General features: G+C 43.8%; 1 protein-coding gene across 1 annotated transcript; it reads right to left on the bottom strand.

Annotated features, from left to right (window-relative positions):
- Positions 1-3,476: 3,476 nt before the first annotated feature.
- On the bottom strand, positions 3,477-5,642 carry LOC145111712 (uncharacterized). The gene is given in 5 exon segments (XM_079047969.1): positions 3,477-3,809; positions 3,894-3,970; positions 4,076-4,158; positions 4,582-4,761; positions 5,548-5,642. Coding segments are annotated over 5 exon segments (768 nt in total).
- Positions 5,643-27,994: the final 22,352 nt, after the last annotated feature.

Below are 27,994 nucleotides of genomic sequence, written 5' to 3'. Positions count from 1 at the left end.
GATATACTGACCGGGAGACCGAGTTGAAAGTAAGGCTTTAAGCGAATTAAGATAGACAATACAATAGATGCTATCTAACTAAGATTTTCAGTCTTAAGCTAATCAGTATTGGTAAGACGGGTATGTAGACGCACAAGAGAGGTTTTCTAGTCTTTTAATTGAATATAGGGGGCAGGGGAATCTAGTAAGAAAGAAAGAGAAAAAGGATAGAAGTCTTACAGGAATTCGATCCAGCCCCGGTTTGAGCATCTCCCTAGCCTACCTACTTTCGAAGCTATCCTTTTGTCTCTCTATCCTTGCTAACGAGAACCTGTGAGACGGCTAGTATACAAGAGTATTCACCACTAATATCTCAGGCACGGTTGTGCGAGATGCGTGAATCACAATGCTAGTCGTAAGAGATCATTTCTAGTTTAGCAAGGAGAAAGAAGCAACCGGAGAGATCTTCTTTTAAGGACAGGAACGAGCGTAGACAGAGGAGAGAGTTAGAGTGACTCGTTAAAGATAAGAGAAGAAGCAGTCAACGGTTACCAGTTTCGTTAGCCGATTAGCAAGCGGTACCCGAGGAATAGGCATAGTCTGAGATTCAAAGAGTTGGGTTAGCGATCCTCCTTAACAGAGTCGGGAAAGGGATAGATAAACAGAGTCGGGGTCATAGTACTGAGCCGGTTTAGTTAGACCTTACCTTTAATTTACTCTTTGTCTTTTAGCTAATGGTAATAGTTTCAAAGATAGACGTGTCACATAATCACAGAAATAAGGAAATAAAGTGAGTGAAGGAGTGACTCTCACGGATAGGCACGACTGAACTGACTCAAATGCATAAGTATACTATAGGAGTTCCTATGGAAAGACAATAAGGCGTCAACAGTGCCGTCTAGGCTTAGTCACGTCTCCCCAGATAAGGAAGCAAAGCCATAGCACGAGAGAGAAGACGTTCCTTCGCCGTTTTATTTAGAGGAAGCGCTCAAGTCGAGACTATTATATGTCAATAGAGAAAGCGGATTCAGAAAGAAAGCGAGTCCTTTTAGTATGTAATCTTGTAAAAGAGGGTTTCAACTAGACTACGGGTTGTTATTCTAGTAGACATAACCCGAAAGCCGCGCAAACTAGATCACTCTAGACTTTTTACACTTGCTCAATCTCTAAAGCTAATTCGGAAACTTTAGAATGAGAGTAAAGCCCGGCGAACCAATCTCGATAGTAAGCATTGGGCGGGCGATAGGGAGGACGGTCTCTGGATTTCTTTCTGCTGGCAAGGCATAAGAGCCGTTACCTATGGCATGTGTGGTCTTGGAATTACCCAATGAATGTCTCCTAACGCCGCGACGGGGACCGGTAGAAGCAGACACAAATTGACTCGCTACATGAACTGCATAAGCGGACGAATAGCAGTAATATATACCATACCCTTATTACCTCCGTAGAAGTCACATTCTGGGGAAGCTCGGCTTCTACCCAGGGCAGAAGGTGGAGAAGGTTGGGCCGTAGCTACTATACTAGGATAAAAGTATGACCTCTTTAAGATCTGGGATAGATCTTTCCGATGATATCCATGGCCCACCCTCGAAATGGCCAAGGCTTTATAATCGGGTATAACTCGGAAGCCGGCCTGTGCTGGATTCCTGCATACCTCTGGCAGGCATCACAGCTCTTAGCATGTGCTATGTAATCTGCAAGGACCGTAGGCCAGTAGTGGCCATGTCTCCGGATCTCTCGAATTTCCCTCAGCGCGCTCGATCTACCTATCTTTCTGAGTTTGATTGGTTTTCGCTCCAGCTAACCTTTCCATTTAATCACTGACAAAACCTACCTTTCCATTTTTCTTACCCTATGAGCTTTCAGCAAAGGACAGATTTCTTGGTCCATTGACATCGATCAACGAAATAGACCTCCTTCTTTCACTTTTGTCGTTGTCTTCCAATTCAAATAGCCCCATTAAGTGAGTGTTCCGCGAGAAAAGAGAGGCTGACATCTTTTCTTATCTATCTATTTTCGTAAATGAAGAAGATAAGTGAGAGCTTACTGACTGCATCTTCTAAGAAGGGCTTGGAAGAAGAAATAGAATCTCCTTTACTTTTCGACAAAAGGTCCCATCCTTCAATATCATGATTGGGTCGACCAGGCCAGATCATGAGTGAAATATCATGATCGGGTCGACTAGGCCAGATCATGAGTGAATAGAAAATAGAAAATGTACATAGCAGTTCCAACTGAAATACTTGGAATAATTCTACCACTTCTACTAGGAGTAGCCTTTTTAGTGCTAGCTGAACGTAAAGTAATGGCTTTTGTGCAACGTCGAAAAGGTCCTGATGTAGTGGGATCATTTGGATTGTTACAACCTCTAGTAGATGGTTTTAAATTGATTATAAAAGAACCTATTTCACCAAGTAGTGCAAATTTCTCCCTTTTTAGAATGTGTCCAGTGGCTACATTTATGTTAAGTCTGGTCGCTCGGGTCGTTGTACCTTTTGATTATGGTATGGTATTGTCAGATCCGAACATAGGGCTACTTTATTTGTTTGCCATATCTTCGCTAGGTGTTTATGGAATTATTATAGCAGGTCGGTCTAGTAATTAGGGGGCGGCAGTTCGGTCGCCTATGATACTAGGACCAATAGGTCAAAAATGGGTTTGTGACACAGGTGTTGAACGATCCACTCTACACAGGTGTGGGCTTACAGGGCTCATAAAGCCTTCCATTCATCAATAGGGCCCTGGTCGGTCACTTTTATGGGCCGGGATCGATAAGTGGAATGGAAGTCATAAAAAAAATATCTTGATCTTCGCACCTCAGATCAAGAGGAAGGGTAGCTTGTCAAGCTGGCCTAAAATTTTAATTATTATTAATTATTATACATATAAATATATATAATTAATATATAAATAAAAACGTTGTCTTTTAACCGGCTGTTCTTCTTTGTCAATGCTACTAAGGACCTATAGGTTCGCAATAATTCAAATTGGTTATTTTAAAAAGAAAAGGCGCTATTTAGCCCTACATTAGTAGAAGTAAGTGGCTGAGTTAGCCTAGCCTACCCTAAAAGTGGTATAGTAGGGTATAGTAGGCGAGCGAGTTAGCGAAGACGCTTAGGCTAATAGAAAAGAGAGCATCGGTGCGTAGCCTTCATTCTACTACACTACGAAAAGGTTACGAAATCACTTAGCTCGACGTTAGGAGAGTCAAGGGGGAACGCCATACCTACATAGAAGAACCGATGTTCGCTGACTTTCTAAGGTATAACCTTTCACCCCTACTAAAAAGGGGCAATTAGCTTTGCACCACTGATAGACTACTTAAGATTCAATTCAAATGGCCCTACTTAGTTTCGCAAGCCTTTGTCATTGTCAGTCTACTAAGTAGGGCCTGAGGCCCCCTGTGAATCAGTAAATCTGAGGAGCATGCCGCAACAAAAGGATGGTCCCCTATGCATTTCATTCTTTCCGGAAGGCAAAAAAAGAAGTACCCCCCATCATAGTGAACCCCTCCTTGTGATCGGGATGAGGTAGATGCCTCCCAGCCGGGGGGCAGATCGAATCGGAGTTTCCTTAGGTAGCCACCGACCTACAGTTATCCTTAAACTTTCGTGCCTGGTGGAGAAGAAGCGAACAAAGGTACGCTCGCTTGCTGTCTTGTTCTCTGTCGCGAACTGGGATCGCTCGCCAGCTAGGTCAGATTGGAGCAACATTGTATGAGAACATATTACCCATATTCGGGGACAAGGGGCGAAACGACCTCTCGATCTACTTACTGCAGCCCAGGAAGAAAAACGTCATCTAGGCGTTACCTGTTGCTCTTATCTCCCCTACGCCTAGGCGTTACCTGGGCCCACCAAGAGCCATAGTTAGTTGTTGTTTCCATTTGGTAGTTTTTTTATCGTTGTTGATACCGGCAAGACCCAGCCAGATGATGTCTGCTGGTTGGTAGTGAGAGGACTCTTAGTACCTGCATACCCAAAAGGGGGCGCTGGTTCAAAAACAAGAATTTTTATCTTTCTTGCTCTCCCTTAGCAGCGGGAAAGGAGTCTATCTATCTGCCTAGCTTTGCTAGATTTCCCCCAACGCAATCCACAGAAATTCCACGAATCCCTTGATGGATAAGTCCGACGACTCAGCAGCAGTGCGAAATTTTCTTTCTCGTCTGCTAGATCTGATCTATAGTTAGGGGGTAATACATACCAAAAGGTTCGAAGAAGGACAATGAGTGAAGATCTGCCCCAGCCAAGTCGTCGACCGTTGCGGTACCTGAACTGAATGCTCTGAGGTTGAAAGGGAAGTCGATAAGCAGATTCCTACCTGTATTTTTCTTGTCTCGATTCGTCCACTGCTGCTACTGATAATGGAAAAGGTTATTAAGTTTACTTCTTTGCCTTCTTGAAGGTGGTTGGGCATTAACCAACACAACAGTTAAACCTGGTCCAGCTTTTGCTCCCTCCGCTTCCTCAGGGCCCTCACTTCCTCACTGAACTCACTCAGACGCTCGCCTCACGTCACTTCGCTCGCCTTGGGAGGAAGGCTACTGACGGTAGCGAATCTCAAAATACGAAGAAGATCAGAAAGGCCATCATAAGAGCAAACAAGGCAATGGCTTCCGTGAGAGCAAAGCCTAAAATGGCATAACCAAACAATTTAGTATCCAATTCTGGACTCCGTGCTACTGAATGGATCAACGAACTGAATATCTTTCCAATTCCGACTGCTGCTCCAGCTAAAGCAATTGTAGCAGTTCTAGCACCGATTTGAAACCCTCCATAACATCTTTCAAAGTTTTCATTTCAATCTATTAATTGGAAGCAGTATTTTTCTTCTTGAAAGCGAGTTAAGTGGCTCTGAGGGGCACGAACGGTATAACAATAAGTACTGATTCGACTAGCTCGAACGTGGGGAACGAATGCTTGAATGTGAACAAATATCTGACTCTTGCAAGTTTGTGGCCAACGATCACCCTCTAAGCTGCTTGATAACGAACTAAAGGGCTCGAAGCTATAGAAGCTCTACAAATAGCAGTTCTTATGAATTTATGGCACAGTTCTTTAACCTAGGTAAAGGTAAAGTAAACAGTAAACAGAAAAGACTCCCTATATCGAACCCCATTTTTTTATATGCCTTAGTTTAAAGAGCTGGCTTAGTACATATCCATAAATATGTATTTTTGACTGAGGCATAGCTATCCCGTAGTTTTCCTTTTCATAAGATAAAGGATAGCCGTATAGGTATAGTATACGTAAGTTTACCTATATCTATGTATTTACCTTATATGCCTAAAATTGACAGATGAGTCGGGATCCTAATCTTACTATTACAATTAGAGGATCAGCTCTTATTTGCAATCTTCCTTAAAGAAAGTCTAAGGTAGTTGCAGGTCCATTTTACTTTTTTTATAATGTGCGGGATTCCTACTCTGAGTAGGCTTCTTCGTGCGTGCCATTCTAGGAGTCTTCATTTACTCCGGTATAAAAAGGGTTATATCAAGGTCAATAATTTCTTTCTGGTCCACCAATAATTATTTTCAACTAAGGTTTATTTAAGTCCGCCACAGCATGCCTTTTCCGTCTATAGCGGATAGGTAATTTAGCTACCTCTGCAGCAACAATTGCTTCAGCGGGAGCTGTCGTCGTCGGATCCGTAATAGTGACCATTGTAACTGATACCGGGAGTTTCATATCTAGTTTTTTCTGCTTACGCTTACCAAAAGGACTAGGGCATCTTGTCAAAAGCAAAAGCGAGCGGTGACTCTATCGGAATCTATAAAACTCGACTGGAAGCGGGTGGAACCCACAATTGAATATGTCCTGTCTAGAGGTCTACGCCCTTAACCACTGCGTGTTTACTGACACACTATCCCACCTTAGGGCAGCCCCCTTATTTCAAATAGAATACCTATCCTATTAGCTCTGAATAGCTCTGAAGCAGGAAAGATTCTTTGCTTTTCTACACTACATTCTGGACGGAAAGGAGATGCTTGTTGAACATCTTCCTAGGCCCCTTCCATTGTACTCTTCCCTTCTTCTTCCCCTCCGACCTGTGCTATCCATTCTGCATGCAGTATTATAATATTAGTAGGTCTTGGGTCTAGGAAATTCCAACAGAGAAGCAAGCCGAACCACTATAAGCGGATCCTGAGCATGAGTCAGTACGTCAACAATCATAAAAAAAACCTCCATATAGCACATTTCCCGATATAAGGATTCTTTGTCAAGTCTTTCCAATGCCGGGGACAGTAGCAAACCATCTTTGTTATTCACAAATGATTGTGATTGTGGAGTTGAGGCAGGGAACGGTGCTAGACGACTCGGCGATTCAACCCTACCTTTTTCCCAGGATTTGATTGCTGCTTGACGAGAAAAAACCGCATGTTTGGCTCTATATTCAGCTTTTTGGCTTAGTAAGCTCTTCTTTCTTTTTCAGGCACTCTACCTCAGCAAAGGACGCGATGAAGGAGTCACCATCTGTCACATGGGTGATCAGGGCGGACATTGTTCTTTCGTCAGTGCAGTCAGATTGGATCTAAGGCAGAATGGATAGACAGAGTCTGGTTTCGCCAGGCAGTCATGTCCCTTTCCCGAGAGGATGGCTCCCCCCTTGGGCTAACTTAATGACCCCACCCACTTATCGTTCCTACCCGACCTTACTTCTGAAGGCGAATAACTCATTATCAATAAGAGAAATTTGTGATCCGAGCATTAAGATAGAGTAAAGCACACAAGCAACTAAGACAGAAGGAACTGGAACAAGGTTTACTCAACTCATCTCGACACGCATCTTCACTCAACTAGACTCGTGACAACCTATATAAAAAAAATTATGTTATTTAATGAAAAGAAATTATCTGATTCATTGAACGCTATCTCTTCGCCTGCGGTGCCACTTGTTGTTCAGGAAGTAAATTTCCTTTTCGGGAGAAGATAGTTTGAGCTTCCTTTCCCTTTTTCCTCGAATGACTGCTTTAAAGTCAATTGTGATAGAGCTCTTTGAATGGAGGTTAAGGCATCTGGATTAGGTGTAGGACTAAGGGACTGAATTGGCACCATCTTTTCAGCTATGTCAAAGAGTCATTTCCACGCCACGGATGTTGGAGTTGTCTAAGCCTGGGCTATCTACTATGGAATGAAGCTAGCATTGGAAGCTTTCTTTTACCGAATAGATATGGAGACAGGCAGTGCAATGTGGGAGCCATGCTCCAACAAGACCCGAGCCTAGCATTGGACACATTGTGGATGATATTCAAGCTAGAATTTATTCTTTTTAAGTTTCTAATTGAATGCGGATACTCATAAGAATGGTAAGAGGGTGGCACATCAATTAGCTAAACTATCCACTTAATCATCAGGGATGGGGAAAATATAGTTATAGGAGATTCCAGAATCTAATAAGCAGTCCTTCTCTGTAAAGTTAGCTAGTGTGGATTCGCGGAAACTCTTAATATTATCGGGCACAACAAACAACCAGAAGCCATATCTTTCGTCGCTTGCTGCCAAACAACCTACTGCTATTGACAAGAATCGGTCAATGCCATTCAATGTCCAGCCAATAACCAATTGAGGAAGCAAGTCGAATCCTTATATACGAGAGAATAAAGGGATCATAGCGGTGAAGGAGGACGACCGGAGAGAGGAGCTTACGAAAATAAGCTACTAAAAGCGACGAGGGCAGCATGTCTTTACTGGGGAAAGCTGCCAAATCATTCATATTATCGGAAGCTCATGTCAAAGCATTTTACCTCTGTTGGACCTAAAGCTTTCAAATCGGAACCTGAAAGGTAAGGCGCGTTGGTTAAGTATCTCATTCCACAAAAGTTGCACAAATATCTTAAGACATGAGAATAGGAAGGCGTATACCTTACGTACTTTTTATTAGCCGGTGTGTTGATGATCCTCGTGTTATAATTTCTATCTATTAGTTGATGATCGAGCTCTTTATGATTGAATGAAGTGAAAGATCAAACTCAAAGGGCTCTCCCTTTATCGTTATCGTCGCTATCATAGTTGCTATCATCGTCGCTAAAGCTCCTCCATTTTCCTCCTTCCTTTGCAAACGCTCCTCCCTTTGACCAAAAACACAAAAGATGGTGCATGAGGGAGAGAAAGATGTTGCTCTCATACCAGATGCTTTGAGCAAACTAGCCTATCTCTCGACAGGATGGTGTGCCCAAACTGGCATTTCATTCGAGGCGGGATCGGAGTAAGGGGCGAAGTCTCGAGCATCGGTACTTGCAGCCTTTAGGTTTAGGTAATCGTCAGATTTCCAAAGCCGACAGGCCTTCACGCCCCGACCCTCAGATGCGGGGTTCACTGAGCAAAGGAGTCGGCAGATGTTACATTTTTTTTGACTCCACCTTCGCGAAACTACTAAAGAGAAGGCTAACAGTATTTAGCGTAGCTTATTAAGGATTTCCCAACGGAAAGGCTTTGTCGAACCCTCTTACGTTAACCTACCTTCTTGCCAGCGAAATAAAATTTGAGGTCGCGCATTCAATGACTGCTCTAGAGCCGACTTATTCGGGCAATTCCAACGCTGTGAATAGAAAGAGATTTTTACCCTTCTCTCTCCCCATATCTGTCTGTTTCGACCAAGCGAATAAAGTCGGTGGCTGTTGCTCTACTATATAAGTACCGTGCGTGAAGAAAGGATCGCGCGTGGTAAAGCATCTCGATGCTCAATAGCCGTAGTTGACTATAGACCTTCACGAGTTACTTGTCATCATCCGGAAATCAAAAATCTTTACCAAGTGCCAGAGATTGGTTTGGAACTTTCTTGAAGCATCAAGGCTGGCATCCCAAAGCCAGCGTAGTCCAGGCGAACTCAATAATCCGATTTTCAAAACTGTGCCCAGCCAGCCTATCCCAGATCGGGCACTTATCAACGATCGACGTGACATGAGTCAAAAGACAAGGCTTCTAGTTCCAAGCGCTTGCCCTCATGCCTGGTAAGGTCCTCCAAGGAAGAGGCACGAGCTAATCTTTTATTGGATGAAGGCCGGTGCGGTATAAAGGATAGGCTAGTCCAGCTAGATTCTCTCAAGCTAAAAGGGTAGTTTACCCGCATTGGCATTTGTAACAAAAAGAAAGACTTTGAAACCAGTTAAGACTTCAATGATTTATTTCTACATACAAAAAAGTAGGTGATAAATAAAAAGAAAGACTTACAGTATGAACTGTAAGAAAGGTTTAAACTATTGATTTATCCCGCCTAAAGAAAGAAATTATAACACGAGGAAGAAAGCCTACAGACAGCCTAATCTTCATCTATAGAGGTTTGGAAGGAGATGTCTATGCAGTGACTGGAGTTCAAGAAGGAAGGACATTTTATTAAAGTAAAAGGAAGGGAAGCAAGATCATAAAGGCCAATGTCAAGTCTTTCTCACCAACTCGGATTCGGATAATTGATTCCCGATTGGTTAAGCTGTTGACATCCAAAGGAAGATGTGACATTAGAATCTTCCGTGGCAGAAGCCTATGGATAGAGATCACCTTCTCCGTTCTACGCTGACTTGGTCAAGGTACTAAAATAAAGTAAAGAAGATCATTGAAATCAGTGTCGTCTTTTCGGGTCAGAATTAAGGGAAGATAATTAATGAAGCTGGCTGGCTTGAAATTGAAAGAAAGGTCGCTTCAAGAAGCTATGCCGGATCCTTTCGTTGTTCTCTCGCTCCTCTCTCGGGACTGTAAATGGATTAGAAACCTTTGGCATTACAATCAAACTTGAAACAAGGCATGTTTAACCGAGTCAGGGTCGTAGCGATAGGACTAGTAAAGTCAAGCCTTACCTTACTCTTGCAAGTCTTTTCGTGTGCTTTGTTGTTCTCAGATGCTACATAACGGTTCCTATAGCAGAATAACCGCTATTAGTATGAATCCCCTGCTAGTATGCCTTCCTTTCGTACCAATCGTCCCTGTCTTTCCTTGATGACTCAAATCAATAAGACAAAGAGTTACTAATAGCTGTAGTTAGGGCCTTTGCCAAAGAAGAAAGACTAAATTCTCCGATTTCTGTTCTAGAGCCGAGAGAAGAATGCACACTGCCTATCCTGCTTGAAGATTGCGAGATTTGCATTTGCAATAGCAAGACACTTATATTAAAGTAAAGATATTGGTTGTGTTTGTTTTGTTTGATAAGTCTCTCCTTACTAGAATCGTGACCCAGGAACTCCCCCTTAAGGTGCATTCATTGTGAGTAAGTCGAGTCCCTTTTTTTGGATAATCCTTCAGTGCACTATCAAGTAGTCGATCAAACAATCCCTTTATGACTCCGCTTTCTGAGTCGTCCACTAATTCAACTAGATCAAGGCATCTGAGTATAAGTTAACAATCCTAAGAACGTTCTAAATTCTTGATTTAGAAATTCCGTCAATCAATGGCTAGTCAAACTAAGAAAGAAAGCCAGAACCTCCATGACTAGGACAAAAAAAGACGAATGGAATCCTTGCCTTTTGCCTCTATGGCCATCCAACCCTCTCAAGAAGACCATTAGTTATAGTACTTTCTTTCTTTGTAGTTATCAGGCATGTGAAGATACAATCAACTTAGAAGGAAAGTTGCTGTTGCTCAACTTTAGAGCACCATCTCACCATGTCATAAGCTTTCCAGATGTCAGTCCAGTGCCAATTCAAAAGAAACGCCCTTGGCCGATTAGTTGGCTTAAAACGGCCGATATGAGCTGAGATATCGGTCCTATGAATCTGTTCCCGAGGGTCGAGCTGCGTTAAGCTCTTATTCTCCGATTCTGTTAACGCCGTCAACGCGAACTGCCGATGCGGCTTCTGACTATGCTTTCCGTGGTCTTCGTTTCGACTCTTCCGCTGTGAAAAGAATAGGTTGTTCTCAGGTGTAAAGGAAGAGCTTCTAGTAACAAGTGAGGGAAGGAACCCCAAGGAAAGAAGAAATCAAAGCTCTCTAGCCGGGATATCAAGATTCACGTGCGAAGGGACAAGCGAAAGGCTTCCTGGTATAAGAAAGAAAGTAGAGCTAGGCAAGGTCTTCTGTGAGTGAACGAGATGAGGATCGAGGCAGTTAAGTTCCACCAGGGTAGGTGCTTTCTTTGTGAGCATGTCTGTTGATGGCGCAGTGTCCTATCTGCTCAAGGAAAGCTGCCCAACTCAATGTGTTACGCATTAGCGGCATTTGCTACATACTCCGCATCTGTTGTCAGATATTTTACTATAAGGTAAGTGAGGACTTCTTCCAAGAACGGGTTCTTCTTAATCTTAATTAAGTTGATTTGTTGCTGCTGATTTCAATAGCCAAGTCAAGCTTTCCAGCAGGCGAGACAGATGCCGATTCTACCTCTGTCAACTACCTCTTTATTTTATATTTTGATCACTCTTTTTTCCATCAACGATTGCCACGTGAAAGCTCTAAGTCAAGAAGTCAAGCCAGCAAGAAAGTCTGAAAGTGAGAAGGTACGGTTTCATCATCCTAAGCTACCTCACCTCACTAATTCCAGTCTATGCGCCCTAGCCCAAGGATAGAGACAGGGCTAATGCTTTGGTCATACTAGATGACGAGGCTTACCGAACTACCTTTGCCGTAACTCAGAGAGAGAAGACCGCTCAAGCCGAATCCGAATACGACTCTCGCTAAACAAGAGCTCTTTACTGCTAAGCTGATCACAACTTCATATTCCACAATAGCAAGAAGACGACTCTAGCCCGCTGAAAGATTTGAACATTCGCTTTTCTCGGGTTCCTAGCCCAAAGGTTCTAGGGTTCGAGAGAGAAATTCCTACTATAAGGAAGGGAAGAAGGTAATCCAATTAGTAGAATGCTGCTTTCTATCGGTTGTTCACATTCAAGCATGAGTTAGTTCAGAGTCGGCAAGGGGAATCAGAGAAAGGGCAGTTTAGTCAACAATCATGACCATGGGAACATTTGTTCGCTTTATAGGTACCCCCGAATCTACTAGTCATCGCCTTTAAGCTGGGAAAAGCATTTACCTGGAGTCGGCTATTCCTGATTTAGCAAAGGAAAGAAGCCTTGATCCCAAGACTAGCTGCGTCTTTTTCGACTAGTGAGTTGTTGCCTAGCATTGGTCACTGAACTCGGTCACTGAAAGACCTTTCGATTCGAACTATAGTGGATAAAATATCTGCTTATTCTTCTTAAACGGATCCATCTTCTTTCGCTCCTAAATCAAGAAAAAAGCTTTTGTCGGCTCTGAGGCTGAGGAAAGCCGCTGACCAAAACCTAGCGTTCGCACCCCTTTCGAAGCGGAATAAAGGGAAAAGTGAGTTGCAAGTCGAGAAAGAGAGAGAGAACTGCCTAAAAGGAGAAGTAAAAAAAGGAGTCCTCGTAAAGCCTAAGGTAAGGAAGGCTGTTCACCAGGTAAGGCCTCCCATCCGGCCGAAAAGAAAGGGATTCCTTTGAAAGAAAGGGGAGTATACGAAGCAAAAAGGGAAGGTGGGAGGTGGTAAGGTAAAGTTGAGATAGGATCGTAAACCGCCACCCTTCCGCATCCGGTTGAGCCGATTGATCGAATGGCCTCATCAACAATAAGCTGGACCTCAATTGACGCGATAAGGTGTTAGAAGCACCCTGACGGGCCAGGGTATGCTGATGGTTGGAGGGCTACTTAACATCATTCTCTAATAAATCAGCTTCATCAGATCATCCCGTTGCACCCCTCACGCAACGTTAGAGGGCTGGGTCCCCTCCCAAGTCAAGTTATAAGGTAAGTGTTGTGCTAAGTTTAGAAGTCCGTCTATGGCGATTCAGTTGCAGTTATTCGCCTTTCTTACGAGCCAGAAGTTTGAGTTGTTTTCCTTTCATTCACCCTCTCCTGCTATCCTAAGCCTTTCTTTCGTCCTGCCATTCTTTCTGCTAGCTATCTAGTGGGAGAAAAAAGAGAAGCCCCTCCTGTTGGTGTGCTATAAAATTGAATTTGAGTGATATGCCAATGCTAAGTGTTCCATGTCGTTGGATAGTCGGTTCGGGGGCAAGGAAGGAAGTTCTCATTTTTAAGCCTGCGAGCTAGTAATTCCTCTCCTCGATAAAATGGGCATACCTTTAGATTTCCTTCGCTTCGTAAAGTAAACGACAATGGAAAGAGTGAAAAAAAGATTGGAAGTTGCCCCTCCTAGGGTTCCAATTTTAGTTTTAGGTTACATTGGAGTCACTTACTAGTCCATTTCTAATCCCTTTTAGCCAGTTTCCTTCTATCCCATTGAAGCAGTTGTACCAATTGCAACAGTCTTAAGGCCATTAGTTGGAGTGCTAAGTGCTGCTTTGGCAGTCGAGTTTTTTCTTACATCCAGTGCTACATCTAGAGGTCCAGTCCCCTAGGTCATTTGATATCTCTAGTCTGAGCTCTGTTCAACAAGCCAGTTCTGTTAGATCGCTTACAGTCCCCGTAGTGTCCAGTAGCTGTCTCTTTTTCTTACCTTAACCTTAGGCAAGCGAAAGACAGAGGCTTGAAATCAAAGATAAGATATCTTCATCCGGTGGGAGTTGCTATCCATATAGTTCCATGGCAGTTCTACTAGCAGCCATTGATAGTTCTCTTGCATCCGCTTTCAATCCAGCAAAGTAAGGGGCAAAAGGATCTGACGCAAGTTGGAGGATCGACAGAAAGCTAGGGTTTTCTTCTCTCTTATTATCCTTTTCTAAGGAACGAAAGAGTTAACGATATTTCGCTTAAGGAGATATCTAGCCAAGCGATTCACCTGATCCAGACACGCCAATAGGCGGGTTTGAAGATAGTAAGTAAGAGTAGTGGCATTCTCATCAAAAGGATAAGTAAGTTCGCAATCCAGTGATAAAGTGAAAAAAGGTGCTTTTTTCTACGCATATTCCCTGGTGAGGATATGCATATAATATTTTAGGTATTAGAGTGCATCAATATTATATGTTACAGTTTCTAATCTATAGGATTGATTCTGGCTTCTGTAGGACTACTAACTAGATTATGCTTTCTCTCCGGGCCTTTGCTAAAAACGTTGGAAGAAAATTTGTGCGAAGGCTTTCTGTGGGTAAGGAAAAGGTAGATGTAATATTGCGATATGTGTCTTACCTTGGTAATTCCTTTATTTACCTAGTGGGTCTAACTTTATGTCTAAGGAAGAGGATAATCGCCCTAAAGAGCCTGCCTAGTCCTTCTCGAATCCTGAGAGTTCTGTTCCATTTCGTAAGCGAGTGTTCAGTGTGAAGTACTTCCATTCGCCCCTCCTCCAATTGCGGACACCTTGTCAGAAGAGTTATCAAGCGCAAGGGAAAAGACTAGCAAGCCAATTACAGTCTTAAGGGTTGGTGTTCGAATTCTCTTCTCATTGGATCCAGTTGGAATTGTAGTTCTCTTTGCTGTTGTGCCAAGCGAGGGAGTTCTTTGATAACTCTACCAATAATTAGGGTGCAGGCAAGTTTACTCGCTTCTCCTCGAATTGCATAAGAAAGATGGTTCTGGAGATAAATCCTACTCGCAAGCATTTGCTTATAGAATGGTGGAGGGAGGAAGAGGTAGCAATACATTCCGCCTGATGCTTGATCACTGCATTCGTGATATATCAAATGAGCTCTCCGATCTATGATGAAGAGTTCCTGTAGATAGGATCATATTTCTTTCTAGTCCTAAGCATTTTAATTGGACCTTTCTCCTTGACTTAAGTTTTGGAATATTTTCATCCGGGATTGGAACGACCTATGTTGTAACGGAGGAGAGAAGGTGAACCAGCTTCCTTTGGTCGCCTCTCCCGTCTGGTCGAGTAGCTTTCGCTCCTTCCTACTTACTTTATTATAATATAAGCGGGTGGCCTATTGGGAGCTTTTTAGTCATAGTGGGAGCTTTCGGAAATAACTTTGCAGGTCAAGATCATAGGAAGAGGGAAGAACAAGGGAGAAGATCTTTTTGAAAAGAAGACGATTCCAAAAGAAACTCAAAACGGAGAATAGGATGCCTTAAAGGTAAATAAGAAAGATCATAAATAAAAAAGAAAGAAAATAGCTGCCTAGCCCGTGGGAAACAGAAGGTTAGGTTAGGAAGGGAGAAAGGATATTTACCAAGACTACTGAAATAGCACAGATTCGGCTTCGGAGTTCTCACTCGGGCTACTAATTTCCTCTTCTCCTACCCATAAGAACCAGAACAGGCACTCGTAATCGTCCCTAACCTCTGTCTCTAACCTATTCCTTTTCCTCTGTCCTTTTACCCTTTGAACAGCAAGCTGGAACTAGATTACATTTCAATAGAGAAAGCTATCAATGGTCACATTGAGACGGGAACAGATGGGAAGTTCGCCCTCCAGTTCTATTCCTTTGGATGAGACGGCGGTGAGAAATCGATAGAGAGCAAGGGATGCTAGCGCTCTTCTACTCATATTCCATGCTTCAGTTGGTTCGGGAAGCTTTGGCATCGAGACGCATTACGATAGCTATAGCTAGGCCGGGTGGGATTCTCTCTCTATCTAATGGTTATGAAAAAAGTGATGAATCAAGTGGATGCTTTGCCCCTTATCTCAGTAGCTGGGAAGGCAGGCCCTTAGCTTTAACTAGTTCAGTTTGAGTCTTTCTCAGGAGTAGTTGCATTGCAAGTAGGCAGAAAATAAGTAGTGCGTTAGCTTATCTGTTCATTTTCAAACAACCCTTGTTTGTGCTCCTTTATCTTTCTAAGCCACTCTCGCTAGCAGGGAATCTAGTTCAGCAAGGTCCATAGGGTGAGCTCGCTTGAAACTGGGGAGCGTCTGGTGGTATCGTATATAAGATCACACGGCTGCTTGCTTTTAGGAGCGTTATGTTCATCCAACTCGAAATATCGTAAGTAAGAGAAGAAGAAGAATCTGACGCCCAAAATTCCCATGTCTTTCTTGGTTGGACCAACCGGCGAAATCCGTCTTCCTTAATTGGAAGAGCAAGAACAAGTCTCTCCATTTTTTTGGGGGAGCAGAGCAGTCAAAGAATGAAACAGATCAAATGATTGTTCTGGAATGGCTATTTCTCACAATTGCTCCTTGTGATGCAGCGGAACCATGGCAATTAGGATCTCAAGACGCAGCAACACCTATGATGCAAGGAATAATAGACTTACATCACGATATCTTTTTCTTCCTCATTCTTATTTTGGTTTTCGTCTCACGGATCTTGGTTCGCGCTTTATGGCATTTCCAAAAAGAAAAAAATCCAATCCCGTAAAGGATTGTTCATGGAACTACTATCGAGATTCTTCGGAGCATATTTCCTAGTATCATCCCGATGTTCATTGCTATACCATCATTTGCTCTCTTATACTCAATGGACGAGGTAGTAGTAAATCCAGCCATTACTATCAAAGCTATTGGACATCAATGGTATCGGAGTGCGCCTCTTCACGAGGGTGATTTAAGTGCAACGAAATGCCATAAGAATATGGTTCGCGAAGCATCTGGCTTACCGGTAATCTCCCATTCCCGCCGTCGAGAGACTTAAATAACTATAGCATGCCAGAAACGGGGAGTTGAGATGGTTAGACCTAGACCCCGAAATGCTCCCAGCATAGATGCATATGGTTCCATCTTGTTATTGCTGAAGGTACACATCCCTCTTCTCGGTGTGGAGCGATATACGAGAAATAGATGCTCAGCCTGAAATGTCCGATAACGGCGTTGAAGTAGTGAATCTATCGGCACCATAGCTGTGGCATACAACTTTGGACCTAACGGCCGGCCCAGAAACCTTTCGGAATGGGGGATCCCCGTTGGCAACAACCACGGTAGTAGTTGCGGAACTACTGGGCCGGGAGAGGACAACCTCTTGTTCATGCTCCTCTTTCTTCGCTTCGGGGACGGAGGTCCTACGGTAGGTAACAACAGGTACAAGCAACTTGACCGAAGGGGACCAGCGCTTCTACTCTTCCACCGAGGAGCCGTTCGCAGCGAGAAGCAAGGGATGTCGTGAACGGTGTGAGGTCACAGAGAATTTACGTATTTATAGAGTGATCCTATGATCGATACAGGATATAGACTATCTCTTTCTTTATTCGATTCTTTTTCTGAAAAAAAAAGAAGGGTGACTCAACTTCTCAGCTAGAGTTGGGGGTGGGACTTGTTGGCATAATGCAAGCTGGAACGTGGGAATTCGAGGTATCATGAACTACTACTAAAAACCAACTTTTTTTACTTTTTGGACAAACGATATCAGGTCAGGTCTATGGATGGATCCAGATCTACGGGCCGGCCGGCCCCGGCCGATGAGCATAGGGAATCTATACTCGAGCGTTCAACTGGACCCCTGACAGGATAGGTGAGGAATCTTGATATTTTTTATTGGGGCCTACAACTTCTCCGAGCCGACTAGCATCCCTTTCCACTGCGCATTTCTCGAACAAAGAAGACGACTATAGGATCGAATTCGCTTTCCATGGTGAACTGGTCGTCCCATACCTTCTGCCTGTCTCATATGTGTGGAACCAGGTCTTTTTCGGTTCCAGCCCCCCCCCCCCCCCCTTTAATACATAGGGTAGGTGGGATTGGGTGAGAAAGGGTTCCCTGTTGCCAATAAACTTTCCCCGGCCTTCGATTCCCCTTACTCATAAAGGGTCTTACGGTCGGTACTAACTAAAGAAAAAGAGTCTTCTTTCTAAGAGTAGGCGTGGAGAGCTTTTTGCGGGGAAACTTGCAAGTACAGTTTGGGGGGAGACGGGCGTCGACCCAACCTTATGAGTATTCGGACTATAACAGTTCTGATGAACAGTCACTCACTTTTAACAGTTATACGATTCCAGAAGATGATCTAGAATTGGGTCAATTACGTTTATTAGAAGTGGACAATCGAGTGGTTGTACCAGCCAAAAGTCATCTACGTATTATTGTAACATCTGCTGATGTACTTCATAGTTGGGTTGTACCTTCCCCAGGTGTAAAGTGTGATGTTGTACCTGGTCGTTTAAATCAAACCTCTATTTCGGTACAACGAGAAGGAGTTTACTATGGTCAGTGCAGTGAGATTTGTGGAACTAATCATGCCTTTATGCGTGCGCCCGGAAAGATAGGCCGACTGCTGAGCCCACTCTGGCTCAGCCGCACCACCCAGGGTGCGAGCCACCCGAGAAGCAAGCTATTACAGCGAGCGGCTGGAGCAGTATGGAGCCGAGGAGCAAGGCAGTAGATAAGATAGAAGAAGGGTTCAGGCTCCCGGTGGAGCAGAGGATACGGTTAGGATAACGAACTTCAAACGCGGAGCCCGAGCGTCCGGCGAGCGAGTGGTTAGTGGCCAATAGCGCCCTAGTTGATGGCATTCCTCTCTGCGGCTGGCACTCGAGGAACCACAGGGCACTCCATACATAGCAAACAAGTCTTAGGGATGAGACGCCCGCGCAAGGACCTCAATTCTCATTAGGAGGTCGAACCAAGGACCTATGGAAGTCGGGGCTAGCCCGTCCCCTTGGGCAACGCAACAGTGTCCTGAGGGAGGAGTTTAGAGGCCTTATAGTAGCACGAACTTCTTTTTATTTCTAGGTCATGCGAAGGGGGCCAGTCCAAGATCGTACTGTTCCTCAATAAAGACAACAGACGCTCTCAACGGCTAGGCGCAACTCTCTTTCTGAGTTATTCCAGCTTCTTCATGATTTCGTGCCGCGGTGAACAAACAAACCAAAAATGAGGGCCATCTCAGCGGAAGGAGAAGGACCTGCAACGGCAGAGACTACTGACCCTATTCTTGTTCCTAGTCGTCTTTTACGAGTCCGGAAAGCCTCCTCAGAGGGATCCTAAAAATAGAATAGAGAAGGGCGGGCAGGGCTTCCGCAAGAGCCTCCCCCCTCTTCCCGGTCAAGATAGATGGGAAGGAGCCCTATCAAGGCCATAACCAGTCTCTTTCTTTATGTACGTACACCTTTGTTTCAGAGTGGGGCCGCCCTTCCTCCTGCTAATCCGGCCATTTCCGAACCTGTCTTTCTCATCCCATTCAATGGATGACTTTTCAATTCTGTCAATTCCCAGCCCCCTTAGCTTATTATATATATATATATATATATATATATATATATATATATATATATATATATATATATATATATATATATATATATATATATATATATATATATTATTTGAAAAGGGTTCTGCTCGACTAAATAGGCTCAATGATCTCTTTCTTCGCTTCGTTCGATAGGCCAGTACGGCGCTCCGCGTGGTTATATTCATACATGTTCCGACTCGCCGGTCATTATGGATCTAGTGGCATGGCGGGGCAAAAGAAAAAAAAGGGGGGAAGCAAATACGAAGCTTCGTAGACTCGACAAGTCGCTCCGCTTATAGAATATAATGAAGCATGCTAGCGACTCTCCTAGTAGCGAAGGAAAGGGGCATTCGGGAAGCGACTAGTCGCTTCTGGCGAAGCTTCTAGAAGGCCAACCACTACATAGAGAGATCCATATACCAGTCATGAGCGATAGCGAAGCCTAGAGAGGCGCAGGGCAGGATCCAAGAGCTTAGAAAGGGTCAGGAAAGGAGCAGAGAAGGGGTTGGATTTCACCTATGATCAGATCAGTGGGCAACCATAGTTTACTTTTTTCGTAGTGTTGTTAACGTTGTTGAAAGCTCATTACTTATTTAAGTAGGCCTCGCTTTTCGGAGCTTCTCCCAGCTCACACTATGGTGGAGGAGGTGCCGTGAAGATCTAGGAGTGTGAGCAGTACGAGCTGAAAGGCTCCTATACTGTTTGGAGGGCAGGGGGCATAGATGCCAAACAAACCTGACCCCTATCTATCGTCGTAGAAGTTGTTCCTAGGACAGATTATGGTTCTCGGGTATCCAATCAATTAATCCCCCAAACCGGGGAAGCTTAAGCGGAAATGAAAGGGTAGGGTGAGGGAAAAGAAAAGGGGGGAAGCAACTAAATTGAAGGCTTCGCTCCTAGATCGCTTCGTGAGCTCATTTAGTAGACAGCGAGTGTGCGGCCATTTAGAGAAGAGATAGGGGCGAGTACTACACGAGCTCATAAGTCAAGTACGGAACGAGCCTTGTCTACGAAGCAGAGCGACCTCGTCTTGCTTGCTTCTGGCGAAGCTTCAAGCACTGGATAATAGGCATGGCAGGAATACGACTTTTTAGGTCGACCACTACACTACATAGAAGCGATAGCGAAGCCAAGCCGTATAAAGGCGAGAAGCCCTTATAGCAATAGCAAACGGCCTACTTATAGCCCTTCCCAATTTCCAGTAGTAAACTTCCCAAGTTTAAGCAGGATAACCCCCTCTCTATTCTTCTCTTCATGTATGTAGGCTGCCTGCCCCGTCCCGAATAGACGAACAGGAACAAGCTGAAGAAGCGAGAGAGATTTGAGATTTCGTAAGTAACTCAGTGCTAAGAAAGAAGGGCTTGGAAGAAGAAAATGAAATACGAACAACCGCACTGGTTGTAATAGATCGACTTTCATGCTAGTTCTTGCTCCAACATGAAAGTTCCATTTCAGGGAAGGACGACGTACTATGATACTTTCTGTTTTGTCGAGCCTTGCTTTGGTCTCTGGTTTGACGGTTGTACGTGCTAAAAATCCGGTACATTCCGTTTTGTTTCCCATCCCAGTCTTTCGCCCCTCATCGGTCTGAATCCCCACCCCCGCATAACACTTACTATATTTTTCAAGAAAAACTGAAAAAACGCTTCACTTCCTGACCTTATTCTCGAGTAGGAAGGGTTCTCGCTACTAAATAAATTTCTTCAGTTGAAGTAGCTCTTTCCTTAGATGTCTTTCAAGCTGAAGAAGTAAGGGCTTCTCCAGCATAAGCAGGTTTAGGACCAAGGGCAGGGTCTAAGGCAGTATCGATCGAAGGTGCCCCTAGGGATATCGCTATTTCTTCTCGTTCAGCTTCTCCAATATCCGTTGTTTTAGGACTTGAACTAGATAGGGAAGTTTCCTTCTTTTCTGTTGAGGCTCATTCTGGAGCATCCCGGGCATCTCTGTCAAGCCCTCCAACCTCTTCTTTCTTGGTATATGCTGTCTTTCCTCAAGGCTAAACCCAAAGGTATCTAATGGAATCAAACCCAGCTTTTCAGGTAGCTGCTTCAATTGCATGCATCTCACCCCCACGCTCGTTCGTTCCCCACGCTCGGTTGACTTGCCATATTAGTCTTACAATACGCTCAATTCAAATGAATATGATAAAGTCTAATGACATCTCACACCACCGTATAAAAGAATAGCATCTCACACCACCAAAGGTAGACTGTCCTCAAGTAGAAGTCTTTGCTGCTGAAGCTGGTTTTATGAAGAATCCCGGGGAAAGGTGCTTAGGCTGTTTCAGTAAAGTAAGTCAAGTAAGTACTCGGATGGGATAAGTGCCATATAAAGAGTATTCTCACTCTAAGTAAGGAAGTACCCTAATTATATAAGTATGTTCCGCTTCTGCTTTCTCGGTTAGTTCGAAGTTAAACTTTTTGAATCGAAACGAACAGATGACACAACGTTCCCAACCATGTCATGAGAAAAGAGTTCTAGTAAAGAAGAAATCCCGTAGAGTATGTGAACTAAGACATTCAAGCTAAACCTAGTTTATCGAATATCAGACTTTGAAGTAGAATGTCAGAAGTAGAAGAAGGGAGTGAGGCATTAACGAGTATCCTGAAATCCTGTGAGTAAGAAAGCCCCTTTTGACTATCTATCTATAACTGGGGGAGTTCTCTGAAAGCAAGGGAGTGAGCGGATAATAGCCCCCGGTGATTGAGGGGAAAGAGTATGTTGCTGCGTCCCCTGCAGTATCATTAAAGCCAGTAAAGGTAAGAGAGAAGGTTCCCTTGTTGATTATTCATATTCGAATGAGAAACTAACTAGAGACGAGTCTCTTGGATATGAGAAAAAGGTAAGAGATCAAACCGCTTCTGCCGCTGCTTCGGGATAAAGGGATTCTCACTCCAAGTAGGGAATTTTCTCAGTAATAGGATAGATGAGTCTCGGAAGTCAGAACAAGGCCCTGGCATCGATGCCAAGTGAAGCCTCATTCATAAGTATAAGGAGGGATGAAAGCCAAGTAAGTAGTTGCAGTCGCAGGTGTCTTTTCTGCGTTTAGGAGTTCTTCTTCATTTAGTTTCGGAATCTGGTTAGGGAGTTTCACTCTGGGATGGGCCAAATGCTGCTAAGGTATCGCCGTTTGAGAGGAAAGAGTGAGAAGCACTAAACAAGAGAGAAAACCCTATCTATCTGGAGATATACCTGAAAGCAAGGAAGTGCATCACGGGTGTGGGGCACTACCGCTTATCCTTTCACACACCAGTAACACGGGCTGCATTATGTCCTCAAGTATCTGCTCTAGTAAGGAAATAGGTGAACAAGTTTACTATTCTTGACTTTCAAATAGGCATAGAAGGAAGAGAGTAAGGAGTTGAGTCCCGTCGATGTAGGCTAGAAGAACAATCCGTCTCATATGCAGGACAGTCTAGTATCCATATCTTGAATAGGAGTCAGTGTGCATGGTCAATTCCATCTTTCCGCTGAAGGAGAATCCAATACCAGTACTCAAATAGTAAGTATCGAGAGTACGATAGTGATTAGCTGTCGAAGGCGATGAAGAAAGGAATTGGCTTGCTAGAGGACTTGCTATATTTTGTTGGCGTTCAATGAACCAATCCAGCCTTTGTTTGAGACGGTGGGTTGTGATTGAGCTTAGCTTGGCAGATCTCGCACCATAATGCTAGAGCTTATTTACGAAAAATAGATTGTTGGTATGGCAGCAGCTACCAAAAGCACACTAAGTTAGTTACAGGTAGAAACCTATGAGCTCTACTAGCTCTTCGACTCTATAAACTTGTCTTTCCGACCCATTTACCCCATCTTTCTTGCTTGCTATGAGCGTTGTTACTGCTACTCAGAACGGTCTTTCTTTGCCGGTTGCCGAAGGCTCTTAAAACCGACAGAATGAACCGGTAACGTTGCACTCCATCGGCTGATTTAGCAGCAGTAGCATCAGTGGCTTGGCTTTTCGGGCTGAAGGAAGAATCCTAGGGTGGAACTAGAAATCAACGGATAGAACCGATTCAACAGGGACTGAAGCTGACAAGCGATAGCCAAGTTAGGTGTAGGAAGGAAGATAAGCATCCAAATCCTCTTTTTATTCCTTAGCTTAGTCTGCTCTTAACACTTCTCGCCAAGTCCAATAAAATACAGACTCTCTATGACTCAAAACCCCCAACCTACATCGTACCAGATCAGACTAGTAACATCTCTTAGATGGCTACCTTCTACTTACATTTACATAAGGACTCACCCTAGGAATGGATTTGATTCATACCCAGACTAGTCCTACCTCAGCTTCTAACTTAAGGAAGTAGCTAGCCGTTGTTGCTTTGTCGTATTTGACGATTATTGCTAGAATGAATAGCCAAATCAAGGGAATGAGTCAAAGTTTTTTTCCGGGTATAAAAGAGGTTTCAGTTCTGATTTAGACTACGTACGAGGCATAGGATGGATAGGCACCAAAGACCAATAGCAAAAGAATAACCTAATTCTCTTAGTCAAGGTAGGGGTTCAGATCTCATCATGCCTTTTTTTTTGCATCATTTCACCAACCCTACTCAGCTTCCTCCTTCTGCTCTTGCTTGCCACTCTATTAATTATTATCAAGCGTAATTCGACGGAAGCTATTCGAAAACTATTGAACTTGCTCCGAAGTTTATGATTTGGCTTTTGTGTGTCACTGATTACAGTTTACGATTGGATCAAATGAATGCTATAGTCATTGAGGCTAGAAAAATCCATTAAAAAAGGAAGGGAAGATTACAATTTTTTTTTATAAAGAGGTACCCTTCATCAAGAAAGCTTGCATAAGAGATCCTTCTTACTGCTCTATCTAGAATGAAAATCTAAAGATAAAAATTAATGTTAGGCTGTGGGGCCACAAGGGCTGGGACCCCTAAGGAGAGGTCAACGAATGCTCTTCGAATTGGTCTATAGCCGATGAACCGACCAGGACACCCCCCCTTTCTGCCATATCTCTCACCGCCTCAGACTAGCTATCCTAGCTGAAACAAGTATGAATAGAGCAGTTGAGTGCCTTTCCTTCCCCTATCTTTGTTTGCCACCACCCGACTTAATGGTAAGAAAGCCCGCCTCCTAAGAATGAAGGAATGGATTAATCACCTTTGGGGCTGGTGGATGGATCGCCTTTCCTTAACATAGATGGTGGATGGGCTTCACTTAACAAACAAAAGAATGGGCCATACGGGTGCCTACATTGTTAGTCTATTTGATTTACGGGAAGAGATATTTATTGAATAGAAAGAATGAAACATGTACCAGCTTATCGCCAACCGTGCTTCCTACCAACTCCGCCTATCCCAGACGGTCGGTCCTATTGATTTAGCCGCACCTGAACCCGCAACAGTTGCCTCTAGTCCGAAAGCACCTTACTTTTTTGATGAATCTTAGCTTGCTTTTTGAATACAGTCAAAGTGGGACATCCCTTGTTCTCGCATTCCTTGCCCTTCACCCTCAGCTAGTTGCCTTCTTTCCTAGGGAATTCAATCACATCGGATCAGTGAGCTAAAGTCAGTCCCTCAACAGCTAAAGTAACTGCTTGATCTGTCACCCTCCGTGATTCAAGCCTGTCACCAAGCCTTAAGTCAAAAGCTCTGGTTTCAAGCCCTTTAGTTTAGGGCACCAAGTGAATCAAAGCAAGAGCTTACTCAGAGCTCAAACTCTATTTAAATTAAAGTCAAGCGAAGCAAAGCAAGCCATCCAAAGAGGGATAGGCATGACCATTCTATTCTAAAGGTAGAGATCGTGAACTAAGGACTGAAAGCTAGAAGTTCTCTATGTGAACATAGGATCCTATATAAACAACCGGAAATGCTAGGCTAACTGCTCTAGAGGCAACCTACTGGAGAAAGCCAGAGGATGGAAGTTACTCGGTTAAGAGGATTAGGGAATAAACGAAGGAAAGAAAGCTTAACTCGCTCGAACTTCCGAGGGCCAGTGAACTCAATCTTGAACCCCTATTTAGCTTTCTCTTTAGCCTATGAGGTTTGATGACAGACCATGGTAACTTCAGAAGCTGAAGAGGAGATGACCTTAGAAGATTCTATTAGAAGTAGGAAAGCCTTCAACAAGAGAAGGAGACCCAAGCACAGCCAACCTACCTTACTTATCGAGAAGGGGGTATTCTATTAGATTAGTAAAGGAAAGCACCATTCTTAGTTGTTGGTCAGTTTCTCTAGGGCAAGTTTGTGAGATCTAAATAGGGTCATCCATTGGATTGGATTGATTGACCCAATACCTTGGATTGGATTAATTGACTTTACTGGATAGAAGTTTTCGAGTTTTCACATCATCGCCCCATTAGATGGAATTTCATCCTGAAATTAGCTTTCTCAGCCGTACTCCTGGTGTTGTGTTTCTCTGATCGGCAGAATACTCACTCGTAGACCTAGGCATCTTTTCCCTGACGTTCATTATAGGATTCATACTTTGTCCATCTATCATCACCTCGTGTATACAAGTCGTATATAATTAAGATTAGTAAGACGGTCGGATGTGTGACTCTGCCCCAGGTCCACAACCAAACAAGGAACAGGAGATAGGGCGGAAACACACATACTAAATCTGCGTAATCATAATTAAATACTACCCTCGCGTATACACTTAATAGTGATAGGTGGGCTGTATTCGTCCTTAGCCTCTGTGCTTGAACTTGATCTGTTGGACGAGTGGTAGTCTGGGAAGGTCTGCTGAATATACAGCGTTAAGGTTTCGGAGGGCAAGGTACTCCTCGCATGAGTACTTCAGGGTTTAGAATATGAGGTAGACGATTTTGAGGTCTGGATCGGGCTGTCGTTACGAATGACGAGGGTTTCGTGAATTTGACGGTTAAGGCGATGGAATTTTGAAATATATGAACTTAGTATGGTGAGGACCACGCCAATTCATGACGAATGATGACAACGGACTCTTTACAGAAACAAATGCTAGGCCGATTTGAAGGAAACGTTTGTTATACGATGGTGTATCCCGATTGTGCTCGACAATGTACTCTGTGTAAACTTTCTAGTGCTTTATGTTTTCTCTTTGATGTTAACAATGCCACAAATCGTACCGCGATGAGCGAGTACAAATAGTGCAAGTGTTTTGATAACAAGTGTCGATACTCTATATTACGATCCTCCTTGGTACCACTATGATCGCCCGACATATACAAGTTATGTATAATTAAGATGAATAAGACGGTCGACTGAGTGAATCTGCCCTAAATCCACAACCAAAGAAGGAACAGGAATTGAGGCGGAATCACTCACTCTAAGTCTGCAAAATCTTAGCTATGTACAACCGTGGTGTACATACTAAGCCATCATAGCTTCCCTGAACGGATCTTTAGTTTTCTCATGCATGCTGTGTCTTGCTCATATGAGTGAGTTATTATAGTTACTTTTAAATGTTTTCCCCAAGTTTTAATCTTATAAAGATATAAATTAAATTTTAAAGTAATTCTTATTTCGAAGACGTACCGCTGGTCGCTGGGGACTCCGGGGTTGGTTCTCCTGCGGTGATCATCAGAATTCGCCCATCCGCTCCTAAGTTCTTCGCTATCAGGCAGTCCCTCTTGTAGTGCCCTGTCTCACCACAGCCATAACAGGCCTGGTTTACTTCTTCTCCGGGAATTTGGGAGATCGGTTGTGTCGGTGCCCTGCAGAACCGGGAAGTATGTCCCTTTCTGTGGCAATTCAGGCATTGCATTTCCCGACATACTCAGGTGTGGTGATAGTTGCACTTTCCATACTTCAGGAGAGTTCCAGCATATCGACTGGCCGGTGCTGGAGTAGCAGGTGTTGTGGCGGCATATATAGTACCCATTTGTTTCTCCTGCGGGGTTTCCTGTGTTGTTCGTTCTTTCCTCTTTTTCCCCGACTTTCGTTTATAGTCCCCTCCCTTTGAAGGCTCAGGGAATTGGGACTACCACGCCATGGCGGACTCCATGGTCAATGAGTCGCTGGGCCAGGCGTTTGGCGCCATCGACTGTGGTTGGGTTAGAAGACAGTACATCTCCTTGAATCGGGGTTGATAAACCCAATATGTATCTTTCTATCTTCTTACTCTCCGGGGTAACCATCCCTGGGCATAGTGCTGCCAGGTCGCTAAACCTGTCAGTGTAGGTCACTATGTCTGAGCCGATCATGGTATGGTCCCATAGCTCTTGTTACAACTTTTTAACTTCGCCCCTAGGGTAGTATTCTTTCAACATCATCTCTTTTAGGTTCTCCCAACCTATTGAGTTAGCCACTGATAGGGTCAGTGACTTAACATGGCTATTCCACCATGTCAGGGCTCTGTCAGAGAAGGTGCAGGTAGCAAACTTCACTTTGCTCCCTTCTGGGTACGAACAGATTTCGAAGAACGAATCTGTTTTCTCGAACCATCGCATTAGAGCAATCAGTCCCCCATTTCCGTTAAAGGATTTGGGTTTGCAATTCATGAAGTCCTTTTACGAACACTCCCTTGGGTGTCCGTGGGTAGCTCCAGGGTTGGTTAAGTGGGTACCGCTACCAGTTCTGTAGGTACCACTTTCGCTGATGTGAGTTAGAGCAGCTGCTACTGCGGCTGATATCGCTGCTTGGAGAGCAGCAGGATCGAATGGTGGAGGAGGCAGTGAAGTTTGAGCTGGAGTTATCGAAGTAGTGCGCCTGTTCGATCTACGAGGAGGCATCTTGCTAAAAGAATACAAAGATGAGATGGAAATAAGTCGATAGCAGTGGTTATAAGCCGAAAGCTGAAAGACTAAGTTATCCTAGTTCTGAGTGTATCTGGTTCTGACTTTCATAGGAGTCTATCCTCGAAAGTTGAAAACAATTCATAAAAGGAGTATATACAAAATAAACTTTATGAATCAGAAGTGGCTATCCTCGAATGAATATCTGTGAATTGAATAACTGATACTAGTTTCACGAAAAAGAAATAATCCTAATACATAGTGTGAGTAGTGTATTCACTAGCTCACTAAGTCATTCATGGGTATTATTTATTAGTGTGACGCATAAGACGTTTTAGTTTCTCTGGCTGATCACTCTTTGAAAACTTCTCATGAACCTGCTATTGTTCCTCTTTGACTCT

Source organism: Lactuca virosa, chromosome 5, assembly GCF_052849685.1.
Source record: "Lactuca virosa cultivar CGN04683 chromosome 5, Lactuca_virosa_CGN04683_v6, whole genome shotgun sequence".
NCBI classification, from domain to species: domain Eukaryota; kingdom Viridiplantae; phylum Streptophyta; class Magnoliopsida; order Asterales; family Asteraceae; genus Lactuca; species Lactuca virosa.
The sequence above is the reverse complement of the archived record's forward strand: the minus strand, read 5'-3'. Positions and strand labels throughout refer to the sequence as shown.